This window comes from Chironomus tepperi, unplaced genomic scaffold, assembly GCF_022539635.2.
Source record: "Chironomus tepperi strain 1889 unplaced genomic scaffold, CSIRO-AGI_Ctep_v1 contig_419, whole genome shotgun sequence".
Taxonomy (NCBI): domain Eukaryota; kingdom Metazoa; phylum Arthropoda; class Insecta; order Diptera; family Chironomidae; genus Chironomus; species Chironomus tepperi.
This window is the reverse complement of record NW_027226541.1, coordinates 349,223-365,070: the sequence shown is the minus strand read 5'-3', so window position 1 is coordinate 365,070 and position 15,848 is coordinate 349,223. Positions and strand designations below refer to the sequence as shown.

At 37.2% G+C, this 15,848-nt stretch overlaps 4 protein-coding genes across 4 annotated transcripts; 1 reads left to right on the top strand and 3 right to left on the bottom strand.

The window, feature by feature from the left end:
- Positions 1 to 211: 211 nt before the first annotated feature.
- LOC139097289 (uncharacterized) lies at positions 212 to 1,787 on the bottom strand. Its single transcript, XM_070649086.1, has 2 exons — positions 1,724 to 1,787; positions 212 to 1,320 (listed from the first exon to the last, which is right to left on the bottom strand). The coding sequence occupies exons 1-2, from the start codon at positions 1,735 to 1,737 to the stop codon at positions 273 to 275; spliced, it is 1,062 nt and encodes a 353-aa protein (XP_070505187.1). The 5' UTR covers positions 1,738 to 1,787; the 3' UTR covers positions 212 to 272.
- Positions 1,788 to 2,310: 523 nt separating this feature from the next.
- On the bottom strand, positions 2,311 to 5,035 carry LOC139097295 (leucine-rich repeat-containing protein 69-like). Its single transcript, XM_070649105.1, has 2 exons — positions 4,975 to 5,035; positions 2,311 to 3,235 (listed from the first exon to the last, which is right to left on the bottom strand). The coding sequence occupies exons 1-2, from the start codon at positions 4,989 to 4,991 to the stop codon at positions 2,434 to 2,436; spliced, it is 819 nt and encodes a 272-aa protein (XP_070505206.1). The 5' UTR covers positions 4,992 to 5,035; the 3' UTR covers positions 2,311 to 2,433.
- Positions 5,036 to 5,848: 813 nt separating this feature from the next.
- LOC139097296 (copper homeostasis protein cutC homolog) lies at positions 5,849 to 8,176 on the bottom strand. Its single transcript, XM_070649106.1, has 2 exons — positions 7,909 to 8,176; positions 5,849 to 6,744 (listed from the first exon to the last, which is right to left on the bottom strand). The coding sequence occupies exons 1-2, from the start codon at positions 8,053 to 8,055 to the stop codon at positions 6,169 to 6,171; spliced, it is 723 nt and encodes a 240-aa protein (XP_070505207.1). The 5' UTR covers positions 8,056 to 8,176; the 3' UTR covers positions 5,849 to 6,168.
- Positions 8,177 to 8,252: 76 nt separating this feature from the next.
- On the top strand, positions 8,253 to 15,338 carry LOC139097313 (zinc finger protein 62 homolog). Its single transcript, XM_070649122.1, has 7 exons — positions 8,253 to 8,466; positions 9,514 to 10,095; positions 10,775 to 11,277; positions 11,480 to 11,630; positions 12,791 to 13,473; positions 13,981 to 14,134; positions 14,746 to 15,338. Exons 1-7 carry the CDS (start codon positions 8,329 to 8,331, stop codon positions 15,256 to 15,258), a joined length of 2,724 nt encoding a protein of 907 aa, XP_070505223.1. The 5' UTR covers positions 8,253 to 8,328; the 3' UTR covers positions 15,259 to 15,338.
- Positions 15,339 to 15,848: the final 510 nt, after the last annotated feature.

Below are 15,848 nucleotides of genomic sequence, written 5' to 3'. Positions count from 1 at the left end.
AATTTATTGAATTTAAATGAAGATATTGGAAGTACAGTTCAGCAGATTGGGGTGTACTGGGGGATAAGATGGGTTTTGGTAATTGACAAGCGATAGCCAGCGATAGAGCCAGTTTTAGTTGCCGACTGAGGGAGGCCATGGATCACAATTGATCTGTACGGCCAGCGAAGTAAGGGGTTTGGCCTGAAATAATTTAAAATGGGCCAAAAAGTCGATTTTTTGGAGATACATAATAAGCACTAATATCCATATTTATTAAAATATTATTCATCTCATACATCAACAGTCACTTTAAGATTAATGGATTTAAAAATTTTACTCAACTTATCTTCCAGCTGTTCCACAATTTTAGCAATTGATGTGACTTTTGATGACAATGCAGCAATTTTATTTTGAAAATCATTCAAATTTTCATCCATAGTTTTAGCTTTATAGTCATAATGTGACATATCTTCGAGACGGAATGGCTTATTGTCATTTTGTGGCAATTCATCAATCAGGTCTGTTTGATTTAAATGCTGACAATATTCAGCATATGTTGCTGTTTTGAGAGTTTCAAGTCGATCATCAAATGGTGAATATTTGGAATATTTTGAATATTTAAGCTCAGTTTTGAGTCCATCAAGTTGTTCCTTAAATGTAGTCACATTCATAGGTTTAAGGTTATTTTCCAGGATCTTCAATTTACTGTCAAAATTCATAAATTCAACATTTTGACATAAATTGTCTGTTCTGATTTGCTGTATGAGTGCTTTTGTCGCTGCTGCGTCTGTGGCATCTTTAGAGGCACAAGTGTTACTGCTGATGTACAAATGTGTTATTTTATTTAATTTATCAAAAACATTTGGATGAATTTGAGTGATTTTGTTGTTTATAAGATAGACGAATACCAGTTCTGGATTGTAGTCAAGTAAGCCTTCTTCGATGACCTCAAGATCATTGCCATTTAAGTATAAATCAATAATTTTTGGGAATGGCTTTAAATCCTCCTTGTGAATCTCCTTCAATTGACAACTCTGGTATGTAACGGCTAGGAGATTTTTGAAAAATCTCTCAACACCTTTAAGTCCGTAATAATTAGTTCCAGTGTAGACTTGGAAGGCACGAACATTATCATCAATTTTGTTGCTTAAATGTGTTCCGGTTATGTTTTGTACGATCAAGTCTTGACGTGATATTAAATTCATATTGGCGACTCTACACCAATAATTTGATGGACCTTTAAGGGAATGTGAGAAGTCACCAGAATGGTAAGCACAGTCGATGGTGATGGACTCAATTGGAGCGTTGAGTAGTGATATGAGGAAACAGACAGTCACACTGAAATATTGAAGAAAAAAATTAATGTATTTTATTAGTCAACAGCACAGGAAGTCACACGGAATGGAATAAGGTGAGAAGTCATGACACAAACCGCTGTGTGTCTGATCTGACAGAGCTGATGTCCAACACCAGAGAAATCCTGGTTTAGACAATGTCAAGTGATTCCTATGGACTTATCGATAGGTAGCTTGGGATACCGGCCAACATGCTGAGATACACTCAGATGTGGGCATAGCCAAAATCCTCAAAATGCTCCTTATTGCTCCTTAATCAGGGACATACCATAGTGGAATGCCTCTATCAAATCAGCATACATTTGTGGCATACAAGTTGCTCACCACAGGGCTGTGCTCCTGGCAACATGAGCCTACATGCCGATGAGCTATGGAATAATACTTACAAAATATTGTCCATGCTTCCCGATGCTTCTAATTCCTTATTGTTACCAGCTTAATAAACAGTCACTTAATGATTAAATTAAGTATAAATCTGCAGTATTTAAATGATTTGCCGTTGGATATTCCCACGAGTTTCAACTTTACCAAAACAATTCTGATAAGAATTGTGCTTTTTTTATATATTTATAAAGCATACAGCATAGCTATGCAGTAATGAATTATTTCATATCAAATTGGGAATTACCCAATTTTAAATGCGGAATGATTATGTGCTCGACAGCATGTGTTGTTGCAATGTCATTACCATGACCTCCCTCATGACCCGCCTAAAACTAGCTCTATCGCCGGCTACAGCTTGCCAATTTCTAATTCCAAATGTGATACTATGTTGATCAACAAAATGATCTGTAGGATTAGCAGAGGAGGTAAGCAATAGATGTCCGAAAATTACCGGTGATCGGGATTTGACGGTAACGGATATTTACCGGTAATTACCGGTAACGGACGGTATGGATATCCGTCATTCGGATCTCTAGTAAGTAAGTATTAAGGAATATGGAAAAAAAATCATAAATTTTGCTAATTAAATTTTTATTAAATTGTTGTCCGTACTTAAACATCGACTAAAGTCAAGGTGACCGACATGTCTTAACAGCCCTTAATAACCCTCGACCCTCAGCACTTAAGGATGAAAATGCATCAATTTTGCAGTTTAACGCCAGATTTTGCTTTCAAATCCAACAACCGTTGTGACTTTAAGAACCTCAATTCTATCCTTAAATGATGGAAGTTCACTAAAGTCTGATCGTCTAATTTCAGTCTGTAAGTCATCAAGTTGCAGCTTGAGTGATGACGGTGTCAATGATTTTGAGCTGCTTTCAAGGATCTTCAATTTGGACTCGATATAAAGGTATGCTGAATTTTGACATTTTGAGCTGATTTGTTGAATTAATTCATGAACTTGTGATGGAGTTTCAGCTGATGTGCTTATACAGGCATTGTCAGTGAGATTTACATGCGTAAGATGTTCCAAATTTTGAAATATTTTCGGATGAATTTGAACAATTTCATTGCCTGAAAATCGTATGTAGACTAAATTTTGATTATAGTCAAACAGTCCCTCTTCCAGCACTTGAATATAATTGTCATTTAGGTATAGATCCACTAAATTTGGAAATGGCTTCAAGTCATGCTGATGAATTTCCTTAAGTCGACAACTACGTAGAGCAATTGCCTTTAAATTCTTAAAATATTTGTCCAAATTTTGAGGAAAACAAGCCAAATATGCAACATAAATTTGAAATGCGACAATGTCGTTATTGCTGTGACCGACTTCATGTGTTCCATTAATGCCATCAATAATTGCAGCTTCTTTTGATTCCATTTTGAGGTTATAAACTGAACAATAGTATGAAGCATCAATGGAATGTGAAAAGTCACCGATGTAGAAATTGCAGGTTAATGTCGTTGATTCCGTTGACTTGTACGCTAAGATCAACAGATACACGCCAACACTGGAATATTGGACATAATTAGTAAATTGGTATCTAGTGTCTAGTCTAGTGTCTAGTCTAGTGTCTAGTCTAGTGTCTAGTCTAGTGTCTAGTCTAGTGTCTAGTCTAGTGTCTAGTCTAGTGTCTAGTCTAGTGTCTAGTCTAGTGTCTAGTCTAGTGTCTAGTCTAGTGTCTAGTCTAGTGTCTAGTCTAGTGTCTAGTCTAGTGTCTAGTCTAGTGTCTAGTCTAGTGTCTAGTCTAGTGTCTAGTCTAGTGTCTAGTCTAGTGTCTAGTCTAGTGTCTAGTCTAGTGTCTAGTCTAGTGTCTAGTCTAGTGTCTAGTCTAGTGTCTAGTCTAGTGTCTAGTCTAGTGTCTAGTCTAGTGTCTAGTCTAGTGTCTAGTCTAGTGTCTAGTCTCTAGTCTAGTGTCTAGTCTAGTGTCTAGTCTAGTGTCTAGTCTAGTGTCTAGTCTAGTGTCTAGTCTAGTGTCTAGTCTAGTGTCTAGTCTAGTGTCTAGTCTAGTGTCTAGTCTAGTGTCTAGTCTAGTGTCTAGTCTAGTGTCTAGTCTAGTGTCTAGTCTAGTGTCTAGTCTAGTGTCTAGTCTAGTGTCTAGTCTAGTGTCTAGTCTAGTGTCTAGTCTAGTGTCTAGTCTAGTGTCTAGTCTAGTGTCTAGTCTAGTGTCTAGTCTAGTGTCTAGTCTAGTGTCTAGTCTAGTGTCTAGTCTAGTGTCTAGTCTAGTGTCTAGTCTAGTGTCTAGTCTAGTGTCTAGTCTAGTGTCTAGTCTAGTGTCTAGTCTAGTGTCTAGTCTAGTGTCTAGTCTAGTGTCTAGTCTAGTGTCTAGTCTAGTGTCTAGTCTAGTGTCTAGTCTAGTGTCTAGTCTAGTGTCTAGTCTAGTGTCTAGTCTAGTGTCTAGTCTAGTGTCTAGTCTAGTGTCTAGTCTAGTGTCTAGTCTAGTGTCTAGTCTAGTGTCTAGTCTAGTGTCTAGTCTAGTGTCTAGTCTAGTGTCTAGTCTAGTGTCTAGTCTAGTGTCTAGTCTAGTGTCTAGTCTAGTGTCTAGTCTAGTGTCTAGTCTAGTGTCTAGTCTAGTGTCTAGTCTAGTGTCTAGTCTAGTGTCTAGTCTAGTGTCTAGTCTAGTGTCTAGTCTAGTGTCTAGTCTAGTGTCTAGTCTAGTGTCTAGTCTAGTGTCTAGTCTAGTGTCTAGTCTAGTGTCTAGTCTAGTCTAGTGTCTAGTCTAGTGTCTAGTCTAGTGTCTAGTCTAGTGTCTAGTCTAGTGTCTAGTCTAGTGTCTAGTCTAGTGTCTAGTCTAGTGTCTAGTCTAGTGTCTAGTCTAGTGTCTAGTCTAGTGTCTAGTCTAGTGTCTAGTCTAGTGTCTAGTCTAGTGCTAGTCTAGTGTCTAGTCTAGTGTCTAGTCTAGTGTCTAGTCTAGTGTCTAGTCTAGTGTCTAGTCTAGTGTCTAGTCTAGTGTCTAGTCTAGTGTCTAGTCTAGTGTCTAGTCTAGTGTCTAGTCTAGTGTCTAGTCTAGTGTCTAGTCTAGTGTCTAGTCTAGTGTCTAGTCTAGTGTCTAGTCTAGTGTCTAGTCTAGTGTCTAGTCTAGTGTCTAGTCTAGTGTCTAGTCTAGTGTCTAGTCTAGTGTCTAGTCTAGTGTCTAGTCTAGTGTCTAGTCTAGTGTCTAGTCTAGTGTCTAGTCTAGTGTCTAGTCTAGTGTCTAGTCTAGTGTCTAGTCTAGTGTCTAGTCTAGTGTCTAGTCTAGTTCTAACTTACCCAAATATAAGCCTCATATTGAGCAGCAATTCAAAATAATCACTTTTATAGTCACAACGATTCAATCAAAATTCACGTTATGAATAAAAAAATAATCATCGTCAAAAAATGTCTCAATTACAAAAGGAGATAAGGAGTCGTTGACTTATTGAGACTTGCTCATAAAAATAAGTTGGGTCAAGGTCGGCAATTTTATGATGTTTTGTATGATTCTTCGGGCATATTTTGCTGCAGGGTAAAGAGGGGGATGAGGAGGGATTAGAGGGGATAAAGAGGGGATTAAAGGGGGATAAAGAGGGGATTAAAGGGGGATGAGAAGAGAATAGAGAGGGGAGAGAAGTAACGTTAGGGCGGTCATCTGCTGTACTTTTCTTCTTTGCTGCTGTGTCCCGACAAATTCTAAAAATGTACCGATTTTTCAAAAAGTCAAAAATTCCAAACAAATTGCAGAATTTTTGACAAATTTTGAACATTTTTATTTTGAGGGTCCGAGTTCAAGCCCAAATATTTTTTTGGGGATTTCGATCATTTTCTACAATTTTTTGCAAGTTTTTAACGTAATTTAACTAGGTTTTTGAATATTAAGACTCAAAATAGTCCAAATGAGCCCCAATGGTGCCAAACTTTTAAGTGCCCCGATATTTTGCGAAAATTCTCTGTCCACCTTAGGTAATGTGCCAGTCAGAAGCCAGTTCCTCTCTCTTATTTGTTCCCCTTCGTTATCTTCTCGTTCGTCCCTCGTTCTTCTTTCATTTACCCGTCGTACTTCCCACGTTGCCCCATCATTTCTCTTCTGTCTTCTTCCTATATACGTACTTACAATTAGCTTTCAACTCACTCTTTGCTTAATATAGAACTACTGATAACAACTATGTATTTTGCCTCTTATGTTTCTCAATTTTAAATACCCAATATTTTATTTTATTTTTTTAAATAAGTACAAATTTCACATATATTTTAATACCATACAACCATAAATACGTTAAGCAGAGTGTGGCCGTCTCAAATTCGACTTTTTCGACATTAGATTGTCGAAAAATTCGAACTCAACTTATTTTAAAATAAAAATTTACGTTACGAACAAAAGTAAAAGTAACGGTCAGAAAAAATTTGAATTTTAACGACAAAAAAATTTTGAAAAATTTAACGGATTTTTTATGAAAAAGCCACACTCTGATATTAAGCATAAATCTCTTATACATCTAAAAGTTTATTAATTTTTTCAACCTTAATTTTGTCACAGACATAAAATTTGGATCCACCCACAGATATTCTTGTTGAAATATCACGTTCAGTCCGGGCAGATCCATGAACCTCCTTACAACCAGTCTTGTCAACAATAAATTGCACATTATTAATATTAAGACCTGATCCAGGCATTATTATTAATTTTTCAGTCTGTTGGATCATTTTTTGGATATTTTTAATTCCAATTTCAGCTGTGGCTTCATATCCACTTGTCAGTATTCTCGAAAATCCTAATTCTTCAATTATTTTGACATTTTTGATGACGTCATCAGGATGTGTTTCGTCAAATGCACGATGAAATGTTGCTGGCTTGTCACATCCCCAAGTGTTGAGAATTTGCTTGCAAGCTTCGATGTCAATTTGATAATTTTCAGTCAATGCACCAAAAACAATTCCGTCGGCGTGATTTTGTCGAAAATATTTGACTTCCTCAATCATTGCTGATAGTTCGTCGTTGCAGTAATGGAAGTTGCCACCGCGGATACGAATCATGACGAAAATTTTGGTTTTTGTGTTTTGGGTCTGTGGAACAAAAGTAATGATTAGGGTTAGCAATTCCGGGATATACTGAATAATTATATGGAGTTAGGTGATCCTCAACAGACAATGAGTATGCTGATGAGGTACCATGAAGGCATTATGGTCGAAAGAGATGAAAATTGAGGATTGCTTGGAGATAAGTTCAGTTTTAGGGCACGTTTGATTTGAGGATAAGTTCAGTTTAAGGACTAGTTCTGATTTTAAGGATTAGTTCAGTCAAAGGATAAGTCAGTTCGAAGAAAAAAATCATAAAAAGGGATAAATTCAGTTAAATAATATGTTCAGTTTTAGGACAAGTTCAGTCCAGGGACAAGTTTAGTTCAAAGAAAAGTCAAAATTAAGTATAAGTTAAGCAAAGAAATAAGACAACATTGAAAATAAGTTCTGTTTAAGAACGAGATCAATTTTAGGATAAGTTCAGTTCGGGTCGAATTCCGTTTCAGGATAAATTCAGTTCAAAGATAAATTCATTTGAAGGATAAGTCAAGTTTTAAAAATTGGGTAACTTAGCAGGTAATTCAGTTAAAGGATAAGTTCAGTTTCAGGATAACTTTAGTCCAAGGAACAAATTTAGTTAAGAGTCAAACCAATTTTGAGGACAAGACTAGTTGAACAAAAATGACGTCGATGGTAAGTTTGAGTTTTAAGACAGGGACAAGATTAGTTTGAAAAGAAATCATATTTGAGTAACGCTTCAGTTAAAGGACAAGTTCAGTTTATGGATGAGTTCAGTTTTACGATAGGTTCAGTTCAGGGATCAGTTTAGTTTTAGGATACTTCAGGTCAAGGTCAAGTTCAGTTTCAGGAATAATCAAATTTGGGAATAAACCCAATTAACAATTGAGGCAACTACTTTAAGCTAAGCTGAAGGAAAAATTCAGTTTTAGAGCGAGTTCAGTTTTGAGACGAGTTTACTCTAAGGATAAGTTTAGTTTTAGGATGAGATTAGTTTATCAGCAAGTTTGGTTCAAAGGTGAGACAATATTGAGGGAAGGTTTATCAAAGGATAAGTTCAGTTAAGGGATAAGATCAGTTTAAGGACAAGTTCAGTTAAGGGATAAGTTCAGTTTAAGGACAAATTCAGTTTTGGGACAAGTTCAGTTGTTTTGAACCCTCTTAACTATTTCTTAGTCTATTCCTACTCACAATTCTCTTAGCAGCATGAAAAAGTCCAACACTTGGTGTCAATCCACCTTCAGATAAAGCACTACAAAGCTCAATTCTATCAGCTCCACCATCCACAGCATTTTGTATTGATTCCACTGAATCGACGCAAATTTCTAACAGAACCATGACTTGGTATTGTCAATTAAGTACTTGTGCATTAAAAATCGTTGAATATTAAGTAACTAAGTTTATTAAATTAAGGTAAAAAAGTGGATTTTTTTAGTAAGATCAGTCTTATAAGAATGTTTTGATGGAATGAGTGCGTTCCGTAATCAATTCACTGTTTTTTGTTGGACACGACAAGCTTCATACCAAAATCGTTGAGAACTCTTAAAAAACATTCAATTTTATTTGTTATTGTTTGGAACAATTTTAAGTCAAGGCATTAAATGATCAAGAATGGAAGCTGAGGAAGCAATAAGCTTAGAGGAACTAGCAAGACGATGCGGATGCTGCTTTAAGGAGATTAATAACACAATTGTTAAGGAAATATCAACAGAAATTGAGAGGAAATTTGTTGAATTGGTTCAATGTGATGTGAGTAGATTAAGGTTGATGAGATTTTGTTGTTTTTTAGGTGATCATGGACTGTAGGATGGCTGGTTGAGGACAGTGATGAGAGCTAGGGCTAATATGTTTATCCTTAGCTGCACGGTGCGGAATATTTGATTATTTTGAATTAAAATTGTCTAAGAACAGTTGGCAATGCAGTTTAATGGTTGATTGGCATTTTGTTGTTCAGCTGGCAAGGGAATATCGTTTTAGTGGCCCAAGTGAACCAGGACTTAGTGCACTGGAGCCCCTCCATGTCGGCTGTCCCATCCTGTCAGCTGTCCCACCCTGTCAGCTATCCCACCCTGACAGCTGTCCCACCCTGTCAGCTGTCCCACCCTGTCTGCTATTCCACCCTTCCAGATGTCCCACCCTGTCAGCTGTCCCACCCTGTCAGCTGTCCCACCCTGTCAGCAGTCCCACCCTGTCAGCTGTCCCACCCTGTCAGCTGTCCCACCCTGTCAACTGTCCCACCCTGTCAGTTGTCCCACCCTGTCAGCAGTCACACCCTGTCAGCTGTTCCACCCTGTCACGTGTCTCACCCTGTCAGGTGTCCCACCCTATCAGCTGTCACTCTCTGTAAGCAGTCCCACCCTGTCAGCTGTCCCACCATGTCAGATGTCACACCCTGTCAGCTATTCCACCCTGTCAGATGTCACACCCTGTCAGATGTCCCACCCTGTCAGCTGTCCCACCCTGTCAGCTGTCCCACCCTGTCAACTGTCCCACCCTGTCAGTTGTCCCACCCTGTCAGCAGTCACACCCTGTCAGCTGTTCCACCCTGTCACGTGTCTCACCCTGTCAGGTGTCCCACCCTATCAGCTGTCACTCTCTGTAAGCAGTCCCACCCTGTCAGCTGTCCCACCATGTCAGATGTCACACCCTGTCAGTTGTCAGCTGTTACTCCCTGTCACCAACCTCCCCTGCCAGCCTCCGTCCAAGTTAGCCCCTGTCAACCCCTATAGTGTCTGACACTAATTTTATAAAACCCCAATAAGTTCCTCAAATAACTCAAATTTCCTTCAATTTCAGCTCATATCCAAGAAGTTTTCATCAACAATATGCAGTGAATGTGATGAAAAGCTGACAGAATTCAACAATTTTAAGCACCAACTTCAAGAAAATCAAAAAAATCTTGAAATTTCACTATCATCACATCCCAAACTAGATGACATCGAGACAAAGACTGACTATGACGAGGCATACGTCGAGGAATATTTAGATCCAGAATTTATTGATGATGAAATTCAGCCAGATGTTAAGGAAGTGGACATTAAGTCATCAAATATCCAAATTTGTCCAATTTGTGGTAAAAATTTCTCATCCGGATCCCTTGATACACACATAAAGCGTATCCACTCAGAAGGCTACAACTTCTATTGCGATCAATGTCCACAAAAATTTAAAATTAAACGTGATTTAATTAGTCATTTAACAAAGCATACGGAAGTGGAGCTAAGGAGGACATATCAATGTGAATATTGTGAAAATTCATATACAAAAAATTCATCACTTCAGCATCACATTAAGATGAGGCATGAGGATGTTAAGGAACAGTTTTTGTGTGAATGTGGAGCTTCATTTAAGACCAAATTGAGACTGAATTATCATAAAGTAAGTTTTGGGGTTTTAGGGAACGCTGCTTCGAGGGTAGGAGGTTTCCAGGGTGATCATGGGGAAAGGATGTATCATGGGGAAGAAGGTGTCCTGGGTTAGGAGGTGTCTTGGATATGGAGGTGCCTTGGGGATGAGGAAGTAGATGTCCTGAGGTAGAATGTGTCCTGGAGTAGAATGTGTCCTGGGGTAGAATGTGTCCTAGATTATAATGTGTCCTGTATTAGAATGTGTCTTGGAGTAATATGTGGTCTGGAGTAGAATGTGTCCTGGAGTAGAATGTGTCCTGGATTAGAATGTATCCTAGATCAGAATGTGTCCTAGCGTAGAATGTGTCATGGTGTGGAATATGTCTTGGAGTAGAATGTGTCATGGGGTGGAATGTGTCTTGGATTAGAATGTGTCCTGGAGGAGAATGTGTCCTGGAGAAGAATGTGTCCTGGAGTAGAATGTGTCTTAGGGTAGAATATGTCCTGGATTAGAATGTGTCCTGGATTAGAATGTGTCCTGGAGTAGAATGTGTCTTAGGGTAGAATGTGTCCTGGATTAGAATATGTCCTGGAGTAGAATGTGTCCTGGAGGAGAATGTGTCCTGGGGTAGAATATGTCCTAGAGCAGGAGGTGCCCTGAAGAGGGAGGTGCCCTGGTCATCAAATTCTAAAATTATCAATCTTTTCAGAAAATTACCCACGAAAAAGGCGAATACCGTTGTGAAAAATGCAACAAGTCATATCCATCAATGCACAACTTAAAAATCCACAATTCTCACTTCCATTCAGCCAAAAGTCCGTGCATCTATTGCGGTAAATTAGTAGCACCGGGTACCTTTATGAGACGTCACATGAAGATCCACGAAAAGCCAACAAATGAATGTGAAGTGTGCCTTAAAGCCTTTACAATGCGTGAAACAATGCTCGAGCATCAACGGACGGTCCATCAGATGGGCGACACGCACTATTGTGAAGGATGTGGGAAGTCATTTGGAAGTAAAAAGGTTCTTAAGAGGCACATCGAGAGGAGTCACACGACAGCCGAGAAGGTTCAATGTCAGGTTCATGGCTGTTCATATGCTGCAAATCGAAAGGATAATCTCATTAATCATGTCCGTATCCATAAGGACATTGAGGAACCGGAAAAATTGAAAATTATTTCAAAAATAAAATCTATAAAAAATTTATCATGGTAAAGTGCGTGCGTTCAGTAAATATTTTGGCGGGAAAATACTTTCTGCATCTGTTCCGAAACTTTTTTATTTTATTTCATGTCTACCTGCATCGAGTGCTGAAGCTTAATCGTATTTATAAACAATTTGAAAGAAAAATCTCAAAAAAAATTTTAAAAATTTGATTTTTTAATTAAGATTTGCCAAAATTCTATAGTCAAGGATTATGGATGTGTCTGGTGAGGATTGTATAGCACCCGAAGATTTAGTTAGTAAATGTGCTTGTTGCTTTAAAATTCTTAAAAAACAACAGAAAATATTGAGTCTTAATGATGAATTGGAGGCAACATTTTGTGATGTCACGCAGTCGGAGGTGAGTTTATTGTTGGGGGAATTGGGGAGGGTTTGGGGGTTGAAAGTAGCCTCACTAACCCAATCAGGAGTGTCATTGAACCTGATACTGAGGTTTGAGTTGGTCCTGGAATTTGGGATAATAGCACAATTGGATTAGTAGCACAATAAATTCATTAATAATTTAAAAAATACAGTCGGGGAAGGTTTTGGAGATTCGGGAGGGGGTTGGGTATGGAAATTGGAATTTGGATTGGCATTGGAGTCTAGACTGCTATTATCCTTTGAGTTGAGGTTTGGGATTGCGTAGAGATTAGCAATATCATAAATTCAATCAATATACGTGTCTGAGTTACTTTTTGGAGGGATTGGGGATGGAAGAGGAGTTTGGGGCTGAAGTTTGGATTGGTTGTGAGATTGAGGTTGATACTGAGGTTTGGTTTGACAATGTGATTTGTGTTTGGATTGAGGCTAGCAGCATAATTAATTCAATAAACGTCGAAAGAGACTAATCATGATTCGGAATGAATTTTTGGGGATTTCGGAAGAGTTTAGGGTGAGAATGGGCATAGGGGTTGACGTTTGGATTGTTAATGAGGTTGGGGGCTGGGTTGATAGTGATGCTGGCTTTGATTTGAGTCTGGCAACACTTTAAATTCAATAATTAATATACAGTACCCAAAAAATCTAATGACAAGTCGTGTGTAATTTTTGGTGAATTGAGAAGGGTTAGAAGGAGTTAGGGAGGGGTAGTGGGTGGAAATAGAAATTAGGGTTGGAGTATGGATTGCCATTTGGGCTTGGGGTTGGGATAAACAACACCATAAGTTAAATAATTGCCTAAAAATAGTCTAATGACGAGCCGAAGTTAATTTATGGAGATTTAAGAGGGATTACGGATGGGATAGCGAATAGGGGATGGGGTTTTGTCTAGGGTGGGGGTTTGGTTTGGTCTAGGGTTATGGTTTGACTTGGCACTGCGGATAAGATTGGTTTTAACAACATCAATACTTCAATAATTATCCAAACAATTTTAATGACGAGTTGAGGATAATCATTGGGATTTTTAAGGGGGAGGGGGTAACTGAGGATATTTCGTGAATAATTCTGCAAATTTGGGGAATGAAAGAAAGGACAAAATAAAAATATGTCAAATTATTCACCAATTTTTCATCCTTCCAGTTCTACTCAAAAAACTACACTCGATACATCTGCGGCTTCTGTAACGACAAACTACTCAGCTTCTCAAAATTCAAAACCGAACTATGCCTAAATCAACGGCGACTCTATGAATCTCTACTTATTGCTGGCGAGTCATCGTCCAATGACATTAAAGTGGAACCGACTGAAGAATTTGATGTTGATGAATACATTGAGGATGAATCTGGTATGGAATGGAAGGTTGAGTGCCTGGAAGAGGACATCATTGAGGATGAGTCACTACTATTAGAATCTGAGGACGTGTCCTATGAAGATCCAATGGTCCGACTCATCAGTTCCCCGTCAAAACGTGGCGGACGCAAAAAGACACCAAAGGAATCATTTTTTACATGTCAAATTTGTAAAGATAAAGTTTTTAAGTCACGTTACCATTATCGGAATCATTTAGAGACAGAACATCCAGATAGGAATGAGAATAGATATTGGACAATGACGACTGTTGACCAGAAACCAGCTGGAACTGTCAGCTCACGGGAATTATGTCCAGTTTGTGCAAAATGGATAACAACAAGTTCTATGGATGCACATATCAAGCGAATGCATTCTGATGAATATTACTTCTTTTGTGACTTGTGTCCGCAAAAGTTTAAGGTCAAGAGGGATATACAGTATCATGTGAGGAAGCATATGCAGAAGGAATCTCGGTAAGATGCGCTAACTTTACCAAATTTGACTGGAAATTCACCAATTTTGAATGGAAATTCACCAAATTTTGACTGAAATTCACCAAATTTGACTGGAAACTCACCAAATTTGACTGGAAATCCACAAAATTTGACTGGAAATTCACCAAGTTGACTGAAAATTCAACAAATTTGACTGGAAATTCACCAAATTTGACTGGAAATTCACCAAATTTGACTGGAAATCCACCAAATTTGACTGGAAATTCACCAAATTTGACTGGAAATCCACAAAATTTGACTGGAATTTCACAAATTTTGACAGGAAATCCACAAAATTTGACTGGAAATCCACCAAAATTTGACTGGAAATTCACCAAATTTGACTGGAAATTCACCACATTTGACTGGAAATTCACCACATTTGACTGGAAATCCACAAAATTTGACTGGAAATTCACCAAATTTGACCAAAAATCCCTCAAAAATCCACAAAATTTCAACCCAAAATTCCACTTCTTTTTACAGACAACGCTTCCAATGTGAATACTGCGAGAATTCTTATCTGTCGACATGGGCACTACGTAATCATTTCACAATGCAACATGCTGATATTCCAAAAGACTTTGTTTGCGAATGTGGTGCTGCATTTAAGACACAAATGAGATTAAATTATCATCGGGTAAGTAAATCATAAATATAGTCAAAATTGGATCAGATTGTAGTGTCAGGGTGTTCAAGGGGGGTATTGATGGGGTGGATTTAGGGGTTTTTTTTTGGGGGTTGAGCCAAAGGGGTTCAATCCATGATTAGGAGGGGGTCGAATTTGATTTAAATTTTTGTCTCAAAAAGGAAAATTGAAGTACTTGATTCAAAAAGGAGGGTATTTTGGCATTCAACCTATCCAGGGTACACCCCTGGGTCAACCCCTACCCTCCTTTCTAAGCAAACATCTTCAATTTCCTAGTCAAAAATTTCAAAATCCAAATTCTCAATTTCCTACAATAACAAGCTTCATAATCCCCCCAATTTCTTTCTATACCCCTGGCTATGGGTACCCCTTGCAATGGAAGAAGGTAAGTGTGGTGTCCATTCCCCACTGCTCCTCATCCACTTTTTGGATCAAAATTCTTCAATTTCCTCAATTTGTTTCATGAACAAATCCGAGCCCTATCTAAAATTTTACTCCCATGCCTGACCAGACCCCCAACCCCACCCAAATCTATACCAAGTCCCCTACCCCTTGCTCAATATTCATCAATACCCACTAACCCCTTTTTATCGAATTTTTAGAAAATTGTCCACACCAAAGGCGAATTTCCATGCACAATTTGCAACAAAATGTTTACATCACTTCCAAATTGGCGTGTCCATACGGCACAATTTCATCGAACAAAAGACCCATGTGTGGTGTGCGGTAAACTAGTTGCACCTGGTGCATTTATGAAACGTCATATGAGGACGCATGCACCAGCGTCATTTGAATGCACAATCGAGGGATGCACAAAAGTCTTTTTTGGTAAGACAGCACTGATGAATCATCAGGCGAGTGTCCATGGCATGGGTGAGCGAGTTAGCTGTGAAATTTGTGGATCTAGTTTTAGTACAAAGAAAGTATTGAGTAAGCATATAGCAAGGAATCATTCAGTGACTGAGAGGGTGCCGTGTGAGGTACCGGGATGTACGCATACAGCTGCACGTAAGGACTACTTTATTGGACATATTAAAACACATAAGGACATTGATGATGCACAGAAGTTGGAGTATATTGCGAAAATTAAGAGTATGAAGGAACTGCCGTGGTAAAATTGGTGGAATTAAGGCTGAAAATGATGTGGATGTCCTGTAGAAAATTTAATAAAAATTAAGGCTTATAAAAATAAAAATTGTGAATTTTTTTTTTTAATTTTTATGACTTTTTTAATTTTTAAAATTTTTAAATTCCGTTATAACATGAATTTTTAAACATTTAAATTTTTAAATTTTTAAACATTTTTTTTAAATTTTTTTAAAATTCTTAAATATTTTTTTAACTTTTTTAAATTTTTGAATTTTTAAATTTTTTGAATTTAGAAATTTTTTGAAAATTTTTTAATTTTTTTAAAATTTTTAAATTTTTAAACATTTTTTTTAATTTTCTTAAAATTTTTAAATTTTTAAATTTTTAAACATTTTTATTTGATTTTTTAAAATTTTTAAACATTTTTATTTGATTTTTTTAAAATTTTTAAATTTTTTTAAAATTTTTTTAAATTTTTTTAAAATTTTTAAATTTTTTAAAATTTTTAAATTTTTAAATTTTTAAATTTTTAAATTTTTAAATTTTTAAATTTTTAAATTTTTTTTAAAATTTTTAAATTTTTTCAAATTATATAAAAGTAAAAAATTTTAAAAAA

Coding starts and splice junctions, on each gene's coding strand:
- LOC139097313 (XM_070649122.1), top strand. CDS start 8,329: ATGGAAGCTGAGGAAGCAATAAGCTTAGAGGAACTAGCAAGACGATGC. Junction 13,474..13,980: donor CATATGCAGAAGGAATCTCG/GTAAGATGCGCT, acceptor TTCTTTTTACAG/ACAACGCTTCCAATGTGAAT. Junction 14,135..14,745: donor TGAGATTAAATTATCATCGG/GTAAGTAAATCA, acceptor TCGAATTTTTAG/AAAATTGTCCACACCAAAGG.
- LOC139097296 (XM_070649106.1), bottom strand. CDS start 8,055: ATGGTTCTGTTAGAAATTTGCGTCGATTCAGTGGAATCAATACAAAAT. Junction 6,745..7,908: donor TTCATGCTGCTAAGAGAATT/GTGAGTAGGAAT, acceptor TTTGTTCCACAG/ACCCAAAACACAAAAACCAA.